Source organism: Lissotriton vulgaris, chromosome 1_1 (assembly GCF_964263255.1).
Source record: "Lissotriton vulgaris chromosome 1_1, aLisVul1.2, whole genome shotgun sequence".
NCBI classification, from domain to species: domain Eukaryota; kingdom Metazoa; phylum Chordata; class Amphibia; order Caudata; family Salamandridae; genus Lissotriton; species Lissotriton vulgaris.
The window spans coordinates 760,395,812-760,415,271 of NC_141685.1; the positions used below are offsets into that span (position 1 = coordinate 760,395,812).

At 42.7% G+C, this 19,460-nt stretch overlaps 1 protein-coding gene across 1 annotated transcript in view; it reads right to left on the reverse strand.

The window, feature by feature from the left end:
* Window positions 1-4,469: 4,469 nt before the first annotated feature.
* Window positions 4,470-19,460, reverse strand: part of NMNAT2 (nicotinamide nucleotide adenylyltransferase 2) — a 355,628-nt gene continuing 340,637 nt past the window's right edge. The window contains exons 6-11 of the mRNA XM_086955693.1: window positions 17,034-17,114; window positions 16,142-16,186; window positions 13,431-13,507; window positions 12,262-12,363; window positions 7,169-7,236; window positions 4,470-6,187 (exon numbers count right to left, since the gene is read on the reverse strand). Coding sequence (XP_086811819.1) covers window positions 6,085-6,187; window positions 7,169-7,236; window positions 12,262-12,363; window positions 13,431-13,507; window positions 16,142-16,186; window positions 17,034-17,114 — 476 coding nt within the window. The 3' untranslated portion in view covers window positions 4,470-6,084. The remainder of the gene's footprint in view (window positions 6,188-7,168; window positions 7,237-12,261; window positions 12,364-13,430; window positions 13,508-16,141; window positions 16,187-17,033; window positions 17,115-19,460) is intronic.

The window sequence follows — 19,460 nt, forward strand, 5'->3', positions numbered from 1 at the left end:
GTCCTGGGGAAGGAGGTGCAGAGGGCCTCGCCTGAGGTCTAGAAATATTTAGTGTTGCCAGCATTGCCATTTTTCGGTTAGAGCGAGTGGCTTGTGGGAAGTGTTTGCAGTAATCGGATGCCATTAGGCATGGATCTTTAACCATCCTCAATGGAATTTGCATGTGATCATGGATAATAAGTTATCCAGAAAGTTCCATACCATATTGCCATTCATCGTCATCTTCCTCAGTTTACACAAAAGATTGATAAGCACGTTCACCTTATCCAGGCTTAACGATTATTGATCATATTCTTCATCCTCTTCATCAGAGACTCAGTAATTTACGTTTAACTGAGTTGGGCTACAAGCAGGTCCAAAAGGAATGCCCTCATCAGATTCCTCAAGTATCGAAAAATTGCCTTGGTGGGTCTAGGACACTGTGCTAGGGGACGTTTCTACTGGCATTAAAATGCCTGAAATGCCTCAATCTGAAATTATAGTTATTTCAGATTCTTTTCTAGTTGTTATCGCCTTTGTTGACGGAGTCACTGTGGTAAAATTTGATATTGATCTAGCAGTGGAATACGTTGTGGTTGATTGTATCCTGTTTACTGCTTTTCTTGTTGAAAGTGTCATCGATGTAGCTGTCAAAGCTGTGGCCATCAACGGTGTGGATAGTGTCCCCATTGCAGACTTTGTCATCATCGGTACAGACGTCAACGATATCGCATCATTTATGCCCTTGTAGATGGCGTGGGCGTTGAGTCCATTGTCGATGGGATTCTCATTGACAGTGACCGTGTCTTCATTGACAATGAGTTTTTGGTAGATTGTGTTGTCGGAGAAGTCTATGTCGCTATTGGTTTTGACAGAGACAATGTTTGAGACTTAGTCACTGGTAAAGATGAAGATTGCTTTTCAAGACTCAGCACTCAATGTATTTTCTTTAGGATTTGGCGGAGCTGATGATGCTCTTGGGTGTTTTTCTGTCAGGTTTTTGTCAGATTTATGGCTTGACTCTGAAACAGTCTTATCCTCCTTTGATTTTCTAAGGTTTTTCTGTGAGGTTCTCCCTCAGACTTATCAATTGAAGAATGGGAAGAATGGGAATGCTCTCTTTTGAGGAGGTTTCACCTTTTTCACCAGAGTGGGATTCTTCAGATTTTGACCTTTGCTGCCAAAGTAAAACTCTTGCTTCTCTGTTCTTTCTCATTTGGGTAGAAATCTACATATCTACATGTTCTACATATCTTACATTTCTTGGCTTAGTGGGCCAGATTAAGAAATTATATGCAGTCTTTAAGTGGGTTTCAGAGTGAAATCTCTGTTTTACAAAATTATGATATGGCCTTAAAAGCCTTTTGTTGTTAGCTTCAAATGTAGTCCGAATTATAGATATTACTAACACCTTGTAAGCTTTTAAAAATAAGGGTCACTAATCTGACTGAACAAGCAGTGCTCCTTGGGACTCCCTTTACACTCAACATGCAGTAGAAATCTAAACATGCTAGCGTGTGTGAGAAGGGCTTTACTCTGATTGATTGATTTGGGGTGCAGGGCCGGCTCTAGGCTCATGGTGGCCCTGGGCAGGGAGCGTAGGTAGGGGGCCTGAAAGAGGGGGTCCGGGCGGGGCGGAGCGCGCAGGCCAGTAAAGAGGGGAGGGGGTCAGGGAGTTTAGAAGTGGAACAGAGCCGGAGGCCGCCAAATCCCTGCCAGGGGCCAACACGCAAATATGTATCCATCCTCAGAGGATTAATATATTAAGGATATATATTGGCGTGGTGGCCCCTGGGGTTTGGTGGCCCTGTGCAGGTGCACAGCTTGCACATGCCTAGAGCCGGCCCTGTGGGGTGTTTTATAAAGATGTGGATAGGCTGTTGTTGTGACTTTGTAAGCTATCTAGGTTATGTTTAACATTGTACTGCTTACTATATGTACCGTGGGACTCTCAGCTTGATGCCTGAGATGATTTAAGCATGTGAATCTATGAAAGATCCAATAATGCAGAACCTATGGTTTGCCAGTCAATATAAAAACATGCTAAAGGTGCTCAGGAATGACCTTGTCTTTAAGGCACACTTCAGGTAGCCTGAGTGGGGGTCATTGGTGCATGAGTGATGCACATCTACAAAGTAGTTGGTCAGTATGAAAAAGCAATGTTATTTTATCGTGAGATGGATGGATCCTTGAGGTACCCCCATATGTGGAAGGAGAGTAAGTGGCATAACCCAATTCAATATGCTGCATCCCAAATGAGAGGATGTTGAGAGGTGAGCCTAGAGCATTAGTACATATGCAGGGTGGAGAGAGCATCCAAAGAGAAAAAAAAGTAATGGGTGGACAGGAGTGGTACCTGCAGGAACAGCAGGAAAAGATGGACATGAAAACAATCAGGCATGAAGAGTTGGACATGAATATCAATACGTAAGTCGTAGCAGCATATAGAGTGTGAGATAAAGAGAGAGACACAGACAGAAGTCCTTGCCACAACCGCACTCATGTTCTGGTTGTGGGGAGCTATCATTGAATAACAAGTGCTGTGGCCTGGGGGAACAGCGTTTACAACACAACTTTTACCACGCAGTACCTTTACCACGCAACTTTTACAACGCAAGTCGTTACAACGACTTGCGCTGGGGGGCGCTGTAGGATAGGGAATAGTTTAATTTACTATCCAAAACCATCCCTACTATCCACGGGGACTGGAGTTGGAATAGTAAATTAAACTATTCACCTGCGTGGTAAAGGCATGCGTTGTAAAAGCATGCGTAGTAATGACATACATTCATGGCCTGAAAGCAGGTTTCAGAGAGACAGAGATACAAATTGGACTTGGGGGCACTCAGTGACAGCAGGAACTGCTGACCATGAATAAAGAGAACATCCAAGATGGGTTAAAGAAGAGTGAGCAGGGTTGCCAACAGGGTAAAAGAAGGAACAGTGGAGCAGACAAATGGACAATAAAGGCATTAAGATAAATAACACAACCAGAAATGAGAAAGTAAGGCATTTACAGAACAACTTCTGTGTTATCGTAAGCAGCTTTATTCAGGTTCAGAACATGGACTATCAAAGACACACTGCATCTTTACCTGCGCCACAATCCCCTTTCAGGGCATCATATATAAAAATCCCTCCTGCAGGACTGCGGGGAGACTAAATGCAAAACAGGTGGCAGAGCAGACATACAGAGCTAGCACTCTCTGTCTGAAGGTGAAGGCACAATGTACAGAAAAGAGCCCTCTGCATCCCACTCGCGAGACCCCACTACGGTTAGCCACATGCATGCGGACAGAAGTGTGAGGAAGAATCAGGCCATGTTGGTCTTGATTTGACATCAAACGAGGAGATTTGTATGATGATGACTTCCAGGCCTGATTATGCTGAGGTGGGGGAGGTTTGCAACAGTGTTGGCCTTGATCAGCTGGACAGGATGTGTTTTGAGTACCTGACAGCCAGTTTGGGCATTCTTCAGTTTACATACGCAGATTAAAATATGGTTGGGTTTGGTTGATCTCTCAACCGGAAATTGTTGAATTAAGCCCCAATGAGTAGCTTAATTGAGCATCTTTTGAGCATTAATCTTGTTCACATTTTGGTTTACAGCTAGCATATCAGTTGGGAAGATTGAGTGTTTGGTCTGGAATAAACCAATTCAATATTTTTGCTGAAACTTTTGATGGCTAGACCCATGAACATCTCAGGTCAGGAGGTGAATGCAGGAAGAGGGCTAATTGAAGCTTTTTAAGCACACATGTACATTTGACTTAAGGTCTAGAAGAGGATTTATTGATGCTCTAAAAGTGAGCATAGTCTTTATCAATAGTACTGATTAAACACAGTGTTATCAATCCATATATAGGATAGCCTGAAGAGGACACACTGAATAACTGTATGAAGTGGGATATGAGAGGGTGTGACTTTCATTAGTTACAGTCCTTCTCCTCTGTAGCGATCTTGGATGAGGCCTTCAATATCATTGGTTGACCATCGGCATTTGGGGAGACATTCACAGCTATCTTTCATTGGATGGTGTTTCAAATGGAACTTGCCTTAAGTTTTACACATCTGAGCTTTAAACCACATGCTTTGGAGAAGGCCAGATGTGTTCCTGAGGATCAACAGTTAGTGAATTGTAGTTTGAAAATATGAGGAGTATTAAATTATGGGTCAAATGGAGAGGCGTTTGCCCGGGGCCTAACTAGCTCATGTCAGAGGTCTGGTGTTGAGGTGTATATTCATATGCACAATGTCTGTCATTGAGGGTTTCAGTGGTCCATTGAGGGGGTCTAGTTTAGGGCCCAGTTGGCTGCATTTCGTGTTATGTTTGCTGTCAAAAGTTGAACATTATCCAGGGTTCCTATAACTTGCCACAAAAAACAGAAGCCTAGAGCAAAGAATCAGGAACATGCACAAGGGAGATAGTTAAGGGAATCCAACATTTACACCTGGACATACCACCTGAAATACATTCCCGTCACAGACAATTAGACTTTTGACTTTAATCTTCTCTTTAACAGTAAGAGACACTGGCTCCAACTCCAAAGGTAATGCAGATAACAAACAGAAGAGTAATCAACATTAAAGCACAATAACCAGTTGTTCCCAAGTGGAGGCATGCAACAGGCTGAGTGTTCTGGCCTAAGTTAATCCACAGTGGATATCAGAGAGGATAAGGTATTATGGGCCTTTTGTAGAGTTTGGCAAACAGGATGCTCAGTCAAAAATATGATGGATGTCCCATTATCTTTGTTATAAATACATTATGGCCTATACCACGTGCAATATCCTCCACGTTTTAATGGAGTATTCCGCCCACCTAACTCTTAAAAAGGTCCTATATCTATTCACCCTTCTATGATGGTAGAGAGGAAGGAATGGAGGTGGGAATAGGTAATATGAGATCATCTCTCTATCTTGTTCTCAGTCCTAATTCTCAGCCTTCAAGTCAGCGTTTAAGATCTATGTAGGGCATTAAAGCGGCTGCAATATACCCTAAGCATCTACACTTCCATCTCGCTGCTCAAGCCTAGACTCAAAAGGTCATACCTATTATGAAAAGCCATCTCTTTTGTCTGATGACCTAAACTTGCCCACTACAACATCTATGTTGATATGATCCCAACACCCTTTACCCACAATCAACACAACAGTACCTATGAAGTCCAGCACCATTTTGTGATTCCCTGGCTCATGCCCTATTTGAAACATGGATTTCCACGACTCAGCAGCCATCTTTTAATTTGCTGAATCCTTACATAACATAATTGTTGGAATCCCTGGTCAAGTTCTTGCACTCTTTCCACCACTACATACCGTCCCCATACTCGTGCCAACACTCTTCACCCATTGTCAAACCTCATCTTACTAAAACGTCCCATCATCTTTCTGATCCCATAAATCATGCCCACTTACAAGTCATCCCACTCCCAAAAGTGTGCCCAGTTCCCAACAGCTGCCCCTTCTAACAAACAACCTGAAATCCAAATAGTGATGTGATACACAAACTCCACACAATCTTCTCCATCCCTAGGTATAAAGAAGCAACTTCTTCAAAGGGATATCCAATATTGTAAGACAATTAAAATTAGCTTACACATTTGACTTTTGCTTTTCTTTGTAACACCTCGGCCACACTACTCTTTGATTGCATAAAAAACACACATGGATTCTAAAACGATAGCTACCCTGGGTTCACTAAAGAGGTCTACAAAGCCCAGTCCTGAGGAAATATCTAATCTACTTTAACTAACATGAAATATCTCCCTTCCTCTCACCAAGAATGTTGCTAACAAAACATAGTATTCACCACCCCAGTAATATATCTACAGTATGAATGCCCCGGAGCATGCTGGGACAGATGAACCCTGAACCCCCTGTGTTTACTGCTGCCCTCACTGCTGGGATGCTGAAGCGTGCCTGCTCTGGTAGGATGCTATGTGCTCATGTGGACCCTGCCTGGAGTGTGTTTTCTGAGTCCATACCTATCCAAGATACACACATATAAGCAGTGAGAGGGTGGGATGGAGAAACAAAAGGTGTGATGGAGAGCAGGTGAAAGGCGCAGCGATGGGGCCTTTGGGGTCATGCTCCCTCGTGTTTTCATCCTGAGGTATTGATGTATAGTTGGCTCTTCAGGATGTAGTCGATGACGGGCTGGGAGAGGTAGTCCACCACATGCCCATCTCCATGCTGTAGGGCCAATCTGCGGAAGCAAAGAAACAGAAACCAGATCACAAAAAGAAGAATAAAGAAAAGAGGAAGAGAGAGAGGTAAAAGAGAGAGAGAGAGAGAAAATTAATGAGAGAGGGAGAAGGTGAGCAAAAGATTTTAAGAGAGAGAGCTATGTAAGAAGACAGTGCAGGGATAATTGATAGAGAGTGAGAGTGACAGAAAGAGAAAGGGCAGTGTAATGAAGGGGACCAACACGCTTCTTTGGAAAGTGTGAATGTCTCTGTCATAAATTAGAGGGTAATATTGTATTGTATTGAGGACTTTTGTGTATGCACATCTCAGGCAAAATGTTAGTGACCCAGTCCCTGTGGGACAGATTTATTAGGGAGTTGTACTGTCTTTGAGTAACACGTCAGGAAAGGTGACGCAAAGCAACACAATTCCTTAATTCAGAGTTAAAAAGCCACGCAAGGGACAATCTGTGCCATCCACAGGTGGAGCAAGGGCAGTCCCATGCATTCACCCATGGATTCAATGCAATTCCAGACTTACAAAGGTTTGTAAACCTGGGAATGCGTCAAATCGGTACGCCTCCCAGATAATGGTATAGCGAGCAGAATTTTTTATTTTTTTCCTTATTTTCTCTTTGGATTGCTTTAATGCAGGAAGAATCTCGTTCTGCACAAAAGCAATCCTGCCTGTAATACAGGCACACTTGCACTATGGTGCCTGCGTTGGCGCAAAGCAGCACACAGTGCGCCAGGAGAAAGAGAGACCACGAATGTCCATATCTTCGTAAATATGGAGCATTCCTGCTCTCTCCCTTTCACGCAACGAAGCGTAGTAAGTACCCTTGCTGATCCGAGTTGTGTGAAATAATAATAAATGTGCCCCTGTATGTTCATATGTGTATCTAGCAACTCTATTGACATGCAACTTTATACATACTTAAATGCGCAGTAATGACCCTGTGTCTGCATCTGTGTGTTTCCATGACAACAACGTGACCCACCTGCTCTTGGTGGAGCTGACGATGGACATTGGGTGGTTGGTGTCATCCTTCACCACCAGGATGTTATTCTGTCGGAAGAGGGAACAGAAAACATGTTTCTTTCATGGAACACTAAGAGGTCGCAACACAAACAAGTATCGTAGGACTGTGTTTCCCTATTATGTTGTCATGCAATTGGGGGTATCAAATAGGGAATTGGGGTATAAAAATCCCTAAATATAAGACTTCTGGGATTGGCAGTCAGGTCAGTGTACATTTGAACAAGTGAAGTGTTCACTCAGATGCAAACCATGAACCTTAACAACACACCACAAGATGGGGAATGAAGGGAATACAGAAACATGCACCAAGTCCTGAAGGCTCAGCAATCTTTTGCCCTCTAAGGGCCTCATTTATGAGGCCCTAGCGGCACTTTTGGACCACCGGAATGTCACTTTTTTGACACTCTGGTGGCACAACGTGCCGCAGCATATTTACAAAGCCAAACAAGCCACTTTACGTGGCTTTTCATGGCCTTGTAAATATGTGCCCCTTTCACACAGAACACTAGGTGAAAGGGGCGTTCCATGGCTGTTGCTGTGAGTGTTCCCACACAGCACCGAGAAATTGTAAACCTGGGAATGCGTCAGATTCCAAAGCATCCCCAGAGGAGGCGTAGGAGTAATGCAATGAGGAGAAATACTTGTATTTCGCCTTGTTTTTTCCTCTTTCTCTGCAAGAGGTCGAATACATATCCCAACACATCTCTGCCATAAAGGGAAAGAAGAACACTTGAAGCATCAGCAGTATCCCTGGTCAGCAGCCCCCATGTTTATTGAGAGGGGGAAGGGAAATTGACAACAGCAGACAACTTCCCTACTTGTGTGTTGACACTCCATATGGGAAGTGGAAAATACTCCTAGAGAGCCCTTAATGAACCTCTCTATACTTACCACTTCTCCCATCTATGTCCCACTTTTGCCCAAGATACCAGCATGCCAGTGGCAGAAGGCACTCTATCCCCCAATGGAGACTGGAGAAGGAAAACCTGTAAACCATATATAATCCACCAGCTCAGAGTTTTGTGCCACAGCCAGAGGCTCAGCATGTTCACTACCACTGGCATATCACTGCATTTCCAGCTGTAACCACGTGCAATGCAAAAAATGCATAATACAAAATCCAAATAGAGTTCACCAACCAGCAATGTGTAGGTAGCACCATGTTATGAAGTATACAAAATAATGATGGAAGGAATGCTTGAATTAATCTCAGCCACCGGTAATTACTCGGGCTGCATCACAGGAAATCATTATATTGCATACCATGCTACTTCACTTTGGACAGTGGCATATTCAAATCAGTCTTGACCCTGATCTAGTGGAAACAGTCTAGACCGCACTGCCCGGCCATGTCCTTCCTAACCAAGAACACAAGCAACCCAAGACCATCTTTGCCCTTGTTAGGGCTCATCAGTCCAGTATAGCTTAGTTCCAGTGGCACAGTGAGCATTGGACCCATGTCTGTGTATACTCTTGGTCACTTAGGACAGTCCATATAACGCACACAAGTCGATGGTTGCAATAAGTCTAACCACTGTCAATTCCCAATGGTTAGAGTTATTGCAAACATTCCTTCCATCACCTTTTGTGTGTTTTATGTAACAGCCCACTATCATACTCCAGCCATGCAATCTGTCTGAGACTAAATCCCATATTGGACCAACCTCATTAATTTGTCCCTCTCTCAAAAGGTGTTACCAGACTTTCTAAAAGTGGCACAAGTAACACCTCTTTAAAAAAAAGTGCTGCTGAGCCGGTCTGTATTAATAATATTTGCCCAGTCTTGACTTTACCCTTTCTCATAAATATTCTAGAAAGTCGTGTTATCAACCAGATGAAACAAGTTCTAACTGACAATAATCTGGACTATTTCCAGTCTGGCTTTAGAGCTGGCAGTAGAACTGGAACCACCATTTTATAAATGACTGATGAAGCGCTGTGTATTCTAGACAATTGTGGCTTATGACTTCTGGTCCCTCTAGATCTCTCTGTGGTGATCTGGCACTGTTAGCCATGTTGTCCTTATTCGGCCCTAAATTATTTCATGGTAGGCAAGGTAATAGGTTAGTTTAAATATCTAACTAGTCATTTTCAGGCACTCAACATTGGCTGCTCCTTAATATAATACTCAGCTTGCAACAGTGGGCAACATGATCAAAGAGTATGGCATTTTATACCACCAATATGCTGATGTCATTCAGCTCTATTTAACTGTACCCTCCTTTCAGCCCCTCCCGGCAGATGAAGCCTACCATTGTGGGTCCTTGACCACATCCAAATAGGGATGACTGCTCACCATCTCAAGTTCAGTTCCAGCTGAAAGTGTTCCTACTCATTTTACCTTATTTCTGAGCCTTCCCAGAACATAAATGACTCGATTCTAGCAACATACTACATTGCACCAGTCCATATTTGAGAGAGTCAAATCATTCAAATTCACTCTTGGTAATCAACCTGATTTCCACCAACACATTAACAGCACAGTCAACAGTGCCTGTCATCAACTAAGATTTATCAGAGGTATTAAACCTTTCCTACTAGAACAGTATATCAAAGAGGAATTCCAAGCACTGGTACAATTCACACTTGATTATTGGACTGGAGGCTTCTGTTAAAGATACAGTGGCTGTGGGTTATGGGGCTGTCAGTAAAGATGAATGGCTCGGGAACCAGACAAAGATTAGCTCTTGGTCAAGGTAAGGAAATTACTAAGCAGAGATGGGGCTGAGAAAGGTCGGTTAGTCCCAGGTGAGACTGTTTGTGGAGGTTCTTATGAAATGAAGCATGGTAGGTGATGCCATATTAGTGCGTGGGGAGAGGTTTATACCACCTGCTTCCTTAAAGAAGAGAATATGCATCATTGCGTGCGAATGCCACTTGGGACATTCAATAACTGTCAAAAAGATTAAGGAAATATTCCGGTAGCCTAAGTTGTCTGAGGAAGTTATTTTGACAGTAAATGAGTGTGGGGTTAGCAAAAAAAGTGAGAAGAGGCTGAACATTGGTGGTGGGAAGAGTCACATACTCAGGACCTGGGTCACCTTCGGAAGAAAGTATGCTTGGCCCATGTATGTTGTGCCCTGCAATTTGAGGTTTGCCACGGTTGTGGTGGATGCACACTCTCTGTGAGTGGAAGTGGAATTTAAGAGTTCTATAACAACTTCTAGCACTACAGGAGTTCTAAGGGAAATACTTCCTTGGGTTCCATCATATTTGGTAATGGCTAATGGCACCCAGCTGCAGCAATTAGACTATTGAGGGCAGAGTTGTGCATCAGGCATTGTAGAACCTTGGTGTACAACCGATTACTACAAATGGTGGTGCGCCAGGCAATGAAGTCCAATAGACTGTAGGTAGTATCAAAAAAGTTCTTTATTTGTAATTTCATACGGAATTTCTATGGTAAGCAAAGCGTTTCATTCCCTCTAGGGGAACTTCATCAGGGCTTAGAAGTTTTTATGTTAGTTTTCAATAACGGACTTGTAGTGCAGGAAATGTTCTCCAGTGTATTATGCAGGGAGGGAACCCTCGGAGTACTTACAGGCATAGTAAAGCCTGCATATTGCAACCGCAAACGCGCCCGTCCGGTCAAACTCCAATTGAACCAGGACAAGAAGGGCACCAGTTAGGTTTGCTTATTATGTTAGGTAAGCCTCAGCTATAAGCTCCATTCCTTGGGGAATTTTACTTTCTATTCATGAATCATATGTTTCTACTGTTACGTTTATTATATTAATGCAGTTTAATTTTTCCCTTTCCTTATTTCACATCGAACCATCCAACATTCTCACCCACAATTGATTTCTTTATGTTGTGTTTATTTCTAATGTTATAATTTCACAAACAAGGAAGGCAAAGTGTTGTAATATTACATGTCATGTTATTGTTCTAGTTTACTTTAAGGAACCGCCTAAGTTCATGGGTTCCAGGATTCCATGGCTGGTGGGAGCTCCAGGTTCAGTTACAGAACTGCTGGCTGGCATGAAGCTTTTTCACTTGGTATGGTTTGCGTTCAGAAAAATGAGAAAAGATGCCGACAGTAGAGAGAGTAGGTCTTGTACTACACCCTTCTATCAGGCATACCAAAAATCAACATTGCTCCTTTTATGTCCTACTTACATGTCGCCGCCAGACTGACCTCACTGTTTGGATGCCATGATTGCATTACTCCGGTACTGTACTATCAAAGCTGCCTTCCTATTGATGGAAGATCACCTTACTGCGTGGCTTGCCCAGTGCATAATCTTTTACACTCTGATCACTTCCACTATCTGGCCAAATAACCAAAGATGTCTGAAGCCCCCACTAGATTCAAAGTTCGGCCACCCTTCTTCTGGAATCCCAGGTCTCAAAAAAAAAACATACCTTAGACCATTCATTCTCAGGTATGCATCAAGGTCTATAACTCTGTTCCGCCTGCTGTCCACTACTTTCATAAGAGAACTAAAACTCTTTCTCCTTGAACACCACTCTCCTCCACTCTCTCATTAGCATTCCACTTTTGACAAATATGAAAGGCATATTGGAATATTTCTTCATATTCATGCTTGGAAAACAATTGAGTCCCATGTATAAATGTTCTCTGTTCTTTGAATTACTATTTCTGGATTGATAACATACTTTTGTTATATACCTGCTTAAATAATCATCAATAAGCATCAAAACCAAGATGAGCCGCTAGACCAGGAGTCTCCAAACCAGTCCTGGAGGGCCGGATCCATTCCAGAATTTTTGGATATCCCCATTGAGATACATGTAGTAATTTAAAAAATCTGGCATGGATCTGGCCCTCCAGGACCGGTTTGGAGACCCCTGCGCTAGACCATACCGCTTGTATTGGAACCCATGGTCTGCAGGTCCCACTTAGATCCCTGTAGCAGACACTCAACCACCAATGCTAACTCACTGGGCCCAGACTCTGCAGCCTGCATATGTCATTTTCAGTGACATGCGCTCAACTCACCACTCTGTCCCCTGCCAGGCTTCTGAGACTCTCCCAGTGCAACTTTGTTTTCTACTTACAAAGGGTGTGGTCTGCCATTTTGCACTTACTTTGTACTTACGAAGCACTGAGGAATGATTCATGATCCTGTCGGTGTCTGTGCCATCTCGCGGCACCACAACTATGCCAAAGTCACCAACTATGACTTCCATCTGTAGAGGAAAAAGCGAAGCTGTCAGGGTCAAACCCACCATCTTAAGGAAACAGAAGAGAATATGTGGTCCAGGGAACTGTCAGCAAATTCCTACTCTGATCTGCTTCCAAAACCTGGTCTTACCACCATAAAAGGGATCCAAATGTTTTAGAATTGGGCTCTTGTTGGATAGTTCCACAACATTCTGATCTTTTAAGGAGCCTGTGGGCAGGCAACTATGTGTCTATCTAGGATTATGGATGCTTCTAAAGTATCCACTAATAAATACACAGAGTGTGCCTTGTATTTCTGCAATGTGAGGAAACTTCATGACTACATTACAACTGCACTAAATCGTAACATCAGATGTAAGATTTTCCGAATTCGGTTTCTTTTGCTTAGGTTATGTAATTTAGGAGAGAAAATACTTACCAATCTATTAAGCAGCTGCAACTCAACTCAAGGGGGAGTTTGATGTAGAATGCAAAGGAAGTATTGGATGCGCCCCCTTTTTATAAAGGTGGGAATTCGTACTTGGGACAAAGCCATATTGTTTAGCTTGAAAAACAAGAACTCGCAAGTTTTAAAGAAAGTCACAAAACTGTGGGATTTAGCAGTAAAAATATTGAAGATATTGAAGGAAATAACTGGATTTTAACATTTTTATGTATTTTTTATTTGTATTAATGATTTGAGGCAACACGGTGATTGTTTAATGTTTTCACTTATCAAAAATACACTTTTATTCAGTCATAATTCTAACTATGAATAATCAAAATACATCTGGGGGTGCAACCTTCGGGCAACTTTGGGCTAGCACCGTCTCCTAACCATCTTTTTTCATATAATTCCCCAATGCCTTCACAATTACACATCTTCTTTCATCTGAACCTTTGTCAATGCTTCCATTCCGAACAGGTTTTTATGAACATTCGGTATCCATAAAAAGATATATAAAAGACAGGAAAGGGTGAGGCAGTAGTGTGGAACTGAGTAATAAATACTGAGCAGTAACTGCAGAACACAGCCATGAATTATATTAAAAATAGAGAAAGGCAAGTTTCAAAAGGAAGAAGATGGACTCACATCTGTCTCAACCCAGAGGCCAGGAATGCAGAAGGACTCCAGCAGGTCACTGCCACAGAGGAGTAAGATCCGGAGCTCTGAGGAAAGAGAAAAGATGCAAAAATGCTTACATCAGGAAGGGCACAAATGCTATCAGATTAAGGGCTCCCTGAAAATGAAAGGGTCTGATTTAGACCTTGGTGGAGGCACCACATCAATGGAGTTCCTTCTCCACCAATACTGTGGTCAGCCCACCCTTTTTAAATGCAGGTGGACCATAGTTTGAAGACGGAGTAAATATCGCCAAACTCCTCCAACAGCCTAATGGAGTAAGGGAGGTTAGAGGTTTGGCTATATGCCCGCCCAACTACTTTAAATGGGCAGATATATAACCGTTTTTCAATGTCTGTCACCTCCAGGGAAAACCTGGCAGTAAGGGGCATTGAACAGTGCTCAATGTCCCCCTCGCCAGGAGAAGGAACTCCCATGGCGAGGAGGGCACTGTTTTTTCCTTTTCATATAGAAAGCCCACTTTGCAATTTTCCTCTTGAAAATAAAGATATATTGTAACTTTGCCATACGGCTCTATCAAGTTACTATGCATTGGCAGGAACCACCTTGATGGCGCTTTCTGTCAATGTTTGGAATGTCCGCTGGGCAGGCAGATGTTTCAAAATTTGGTGAGTGGCAATTCCATAAGGGCAACGGAGTAATTTACTCTGTCGCTCAAAAAGGACGGGCCACCCGGCAAAATCTAAACCAGGCCTAGAGTCTTATTACAGGCCATGTACCCATGAGTGTGTATTTGTTCCTTTAGTTGTTTCACTCTTCTACGATTGGTGCCTTATTTCTCTCTTTACTATGTTTCTTCTTTTCCCTTCCTGACTGCCTTATTCTTCTCTTTATGGTTATCTATAGCTGTCGCTTGTGCTGTTTTTTCCCCCTCATTGGCACTCATTATGTGAGGTCTTTAAATTCAGATGGTGATGAAATTATGACTGCAGCTGAAACCTCTTGGTGAATTGTTATTCCCAAAACACCAGTACATTTCTGGAGTGACCATGCAGATCCCACTCATAATCCTCCTGGGTTATTCATTCGCCCAGATCTACTAATCCCACTATGGTATGCGAAAATGTAAGGGGGTGGAAAAGGGCAAAAATAGATCTTATAACAAGGCCCCTAGTGGTCATCTTATCTCACATACTCCATCGTCCTCATGTATCGCAATTTAGGGCCACAACTATCAAACGTTCAAGTAGCGCGGCAAGCCACCTTGCTGTGCTGCTATGCGTGAAAGGGCAGGAATGTGCTGCATTTGACATAATACAACACATTCATGTCCTTTCCTGGCAAAGGATCTCTTTTGGTTGCTTAGCCTCAACGCAGGCGCCCTTGCACCCTGGTGCAAGTCTCTTTGCGTTGTAAGTAAGATTGTTTTGGTGCAAGAAGGGGCACCTTTCTAGACAAAAATAATCCCAGATGGCATTGTCCCCTTTCTATGTGTGCTGCAGAATGCACCAAATATAGAAAGAGAAAGTAACGAGGAGTAATAAAGATATTTCTCCTCGTTACGCCTCACCTTGGGAGGCATAGCGTTTTAACGCATCCCCAGGACTACCACTGATGGTAAATCTGGGAATGTGCCAACATTCGTGGGTGGATGCGTGGTAAACGCAATGCAGTGATTTGCACCGTGTTGCATTACTCTGGATTTATCAAGCCATGCAAGGTGCCTTGCGTGGTTTGATAAATCAAATTTTGGAGTTGTATCACCCTTATGCCCCATTGCGTGGCGAAAGAGCGATGCAACTCCTTCATAAATATGCTTCTTAGTCTTCACCAGCTATGTATTAGTCTTGAGTTTTCCAAACTAGAGATGAGGTGATATAGTCTACAAGACAACTGCACTTGCACAAGGGCGATATGTAGTGACACATTAGGAAGGAGACTGGAAAGAGTTGCCGCTTGCCCTGCACTGCTGCTGACACATCAGCCTTACAACACAGATCTAGGGAATAATGTGGCCCCAGAAGGTGACCAGTGTACAGGGCTGCTGGAATTATGTGATTTTGTGGCTGCAGCGTTTATTTGTGTGCATATTTATGGATTTGCTGTGTTTGCCACATAATCCATGATCTGCTGCATAATCTGGAGGTTTTAACAAAAATGTGTTTGCAGCTCAAACAGATCAAAAGTTACAAAAAACTCTCTGTGTTGTAGTGCAGTTGAAGGCCCTTCATAAGGTTCACTGATTACCTCTCTGGTGTCTTTTGAGGTATTTGTGTTACACTGGTACTAATGAAATGAAACCTTAGCACAGACAGTGTTAACATGTAGAAATGACAAAATAATGAAGTAACACTATCAGAAGATGTGCTTCATTACGCCACGCAGAGTCTTTTCTTGCCACATAATCTAGTCAACCTTACCGCATAATATTGTCCTCCCCTGCTGCATAATTCCAGTGGCCTGGCTAGTGCGTGACCAATGTGGTCGTGTTACTGCCTTATAAGATGGACCTCATAATATTGTCCAGAGTGCAGATGCTGAATGGAATTGCCTACTCTGACATTCTGACGAGAATCCCATGTTATCGCACTATTGCTTCCAGGATTTTAATTATGGACTCTCTTGAAGGTCATTTGTTCTTACTAGGTAATTGAGGCTTCTTTGTTAAATCTGTGAAAGTCCTTTCCAGGCAGTAGAAAGGAATACACCCAAAAACTCACCAATCTCCTCATATCTCATCACAGTCCCCAGGTTGGCGTTCTCATCTAGGGAAAGATGGAAGAAAGCAGTAAGACACAGCGAGTGATTGAGAGCGAAGTTTGAAATTCAGGTACTTAATAACAGTACAAAAGCAGATATAGTGTGGGTAAGGGAGATACAGACATAGGGAGAGAAACTGAGGGAGAGAATAATGATCTTGAAATGGATGAAGATAAAACGTGAACAGATTAATTGAGTAAGGACGAAACAGGTTGACAAATAGGAAAAGGATTATCAATTAGGGACAAGAGAACAGCAAACTGACATAAAGATGGGTATAAAGAAAGAGAAGTAAAAACAGTATTCAACGCGGAATGCTTTAGCAAAAAGAGTGTTAGAGACAGAATGACATAAAAAAATCAGAAAAGAGATTATAAGAAACAGAGGCAGTTGCGTTCAGAACAAATCCGATTATGGATCAGAAGATATCAAAGAGTGATGGAGAGAAAGACTAACAAATAGAGCTTATGAGAAGGAAAACACACAGTGATAACTGCAAAAAGAAGTGGGCATAATACGGAAATGAATGGTAAAACAGAAAAAGAATTTATAAATGAAAAGAAAAATGCGGCACAAGAAATATAGTACATTTTGTCAGATGGACGGGGTGAGCGATAAATAGCCAATATGGTTGTGATTGTGAGAGAAGACAGAGCAGGACAGGCAAGGAAAAAGAGAGTTGCTTATATTGTGGTGGGATTCAGAATAAGGGCAAGATGAATAGGCAAAGAGAGAATAGAGGGAGAAGGAAGAAAGAAAGACAGACATAAATTGGGGGAGGAAGTTAACTCTTGAGAAAGAGGCATGCCTAAGTGACAAAGGAGGCACTTTTCATGATGTGAATCATCTTACCCACAAATGTGAAGCGTTCCATGGGGGGACGCACACAGCATATTCTGCTTATTCCTTCTCCAACCTTTCCCAGAATCTTTGCTGTAAGAGTGGACAAATACAAGATAGTGAGCACAGTAGAACGGAAACAAAGGCAACACTTTTAAAGAAAGTATATATTAAAACTTTTCTTATCATTCTAATCAAGAGGACCTGAAAAAATGCAAATTCAATTTATACGTTCTGCTAAGCAGGGACTTAAACTATGGTTTGTCAGTCGGTGGGTCCCTTTCTTATTTTTTTCCACCTTTATTTTGGGTTTAATGGGGAAAGGACAAGGGTGTCCACAGGTACGCATCACATTTCTATTTGTTTTACAATGTTTTGTTCATAATTAAACAAAGTATAGACCATTAACTGCATTCACCATGTACAGTATCAACTAATGTCCGCCCGCTCCGGGCCGGCCTCGCCCCAACCACAGCCTGCAAAAGTATCTTCGTTTAATTTTCACTTCAGACCTCCGATACTGCAGCGCCTGTTTGATAGGGAAGCATCTCGCAAATGCCCGAGACACACAACGCCCTGCAGCATTATCATTTGGATTCCCCCTATCCTTTGTTCCCAGTTTATATAAATTCCTAACAGGTGCCATATTTTCTCAAATTTCAGAACTCTGTCCCGAAGGAGTGCCCCTAGTTTCTTCATATGCAAAAAGAACAGATGATGGACGGAATGCTGAACAATGTAAACATTCACCCCAGTCACGATCCATTGTTTTTTTGCTCACTACGCCACCCCAGTTTGGACCCAACCATATGCAAATCAGCCTTGACCCTACTCCTCATGGGAACAGTTCAGCCAGAACTGCCAGGCTAGGTCCTCCCTGGATTGGAAACAAGCATCCTGGGACTGATTTTGTTGTATCATTCCTCATCAGCCAGGTTAGCTTGAATCCAGTGGCACGGTGCGCACGGACCCACGTCTGGGCATACCCTTCCAACTTCCGGCGACAAAAGCAAAAAGAACAGATGATGGACAGAATGTTGAACAATGCAAACATTCACTCCCAGTCATAGATCTGGGTTTAATTGTTAGTTTCTCCATTGCGTATATCGACCATTTATAGGAGCAGAAAAGTGATATTGGTTAACCATATATTAAGTTGTTGTGTTCACTGTGATTTCATAAACCCTGGAGCTGTATAAACCATGGCTTTTACAGTTAGGCATAGGAGGGTAAAAGTCCATGAACTGTTTATTCTTGTAGCTTCTCCTTTGTTTTTCAGAACTTAAGGATCAGGTAGATGTGAGGTAGATAAGAAAGGACGACAAACAGCAGATGTCGAAATCGCACCTGTCCTCAGCATTCATCAGTGTATTCATGTTTTGATAAGATTCCTGTTAAAGACTTTCTTCAGTGCAACTTACATATTTTTGTGCACACATCTGACTCAGCTATTTCAACATATGTCAATGATGTTTAAATTGTATAAATGGATTGCATCAGCTGTGTCTGACAGAGTGTACTTGGATGCTGAAATGCTCTGCATCTCTCAGGCTTATGCCTAAATAAATATACGTCCACGACTGTGTTTGATTGGTGTCCATCATTAACAGACAGGTATACGTACTGGATTTGTGAGTTCACACATACCTTACCCCACCCTATGTTAAGTGTTGACGCTTGCTGTTGGTTAAATAGCTGGGCAATGCTTATTTATTTATTTATTTAAGAGTTTTATATAGCGCTGGCTAGGCGGGTGGCTAGGAAAAGATGGGCCACCTGTTTTTGGGTAGCCGGCACACCTTAGTTCATGGCCCGTCAACCCCAAGACGTCGCAAGACAGCCGGCCAAAAAGACATGCATACTTTAAACAGTGCACAGCCAGCCCACCCTCCACTCTGCTGCTGTCACTCAGCATTGGCCCACTCCCGTCCTAACACTATGTTCAGGACGGGGCATGAAAAATAAAATAAATAATTTTACGATTTTATTTTTCATCCCTGGGGCTTTTGGGTTGGGGGTGTTTAAGTGAGGTTACCCCTGTCTGGCACCTCACCCCCTATGGCAGCCTCCATGTTGCTGCTCCTGGAGGTGCGTTTTGTGGTTGCCGGTTTTTATGGTGTGACAGGGGCCGTGGGACCTCCTGTTGGCTCTGCCGACAGCAGGACCAGTTGTAGCTTGCCGCCTCGCCAGTTTCGACAAATTGCACTCTATTTTTTCTTTGATAAAATATTTTTTATGGATTTTCAAGACAATCAACAGACACAGAAAACAAATCAGGAAAAACAACACAATCAACTGTGACCTATTGGTCAAAAGACCAAATGAGGATATACATTACATTCCCTGGAGCCCAAAGGAATCGAACCAAGGACCCCATATCTTACAATGTTTGTGTGGGCAGCCCCGTTTCACTCCAGCTTAAGGGTGAAGGGCGTGGTT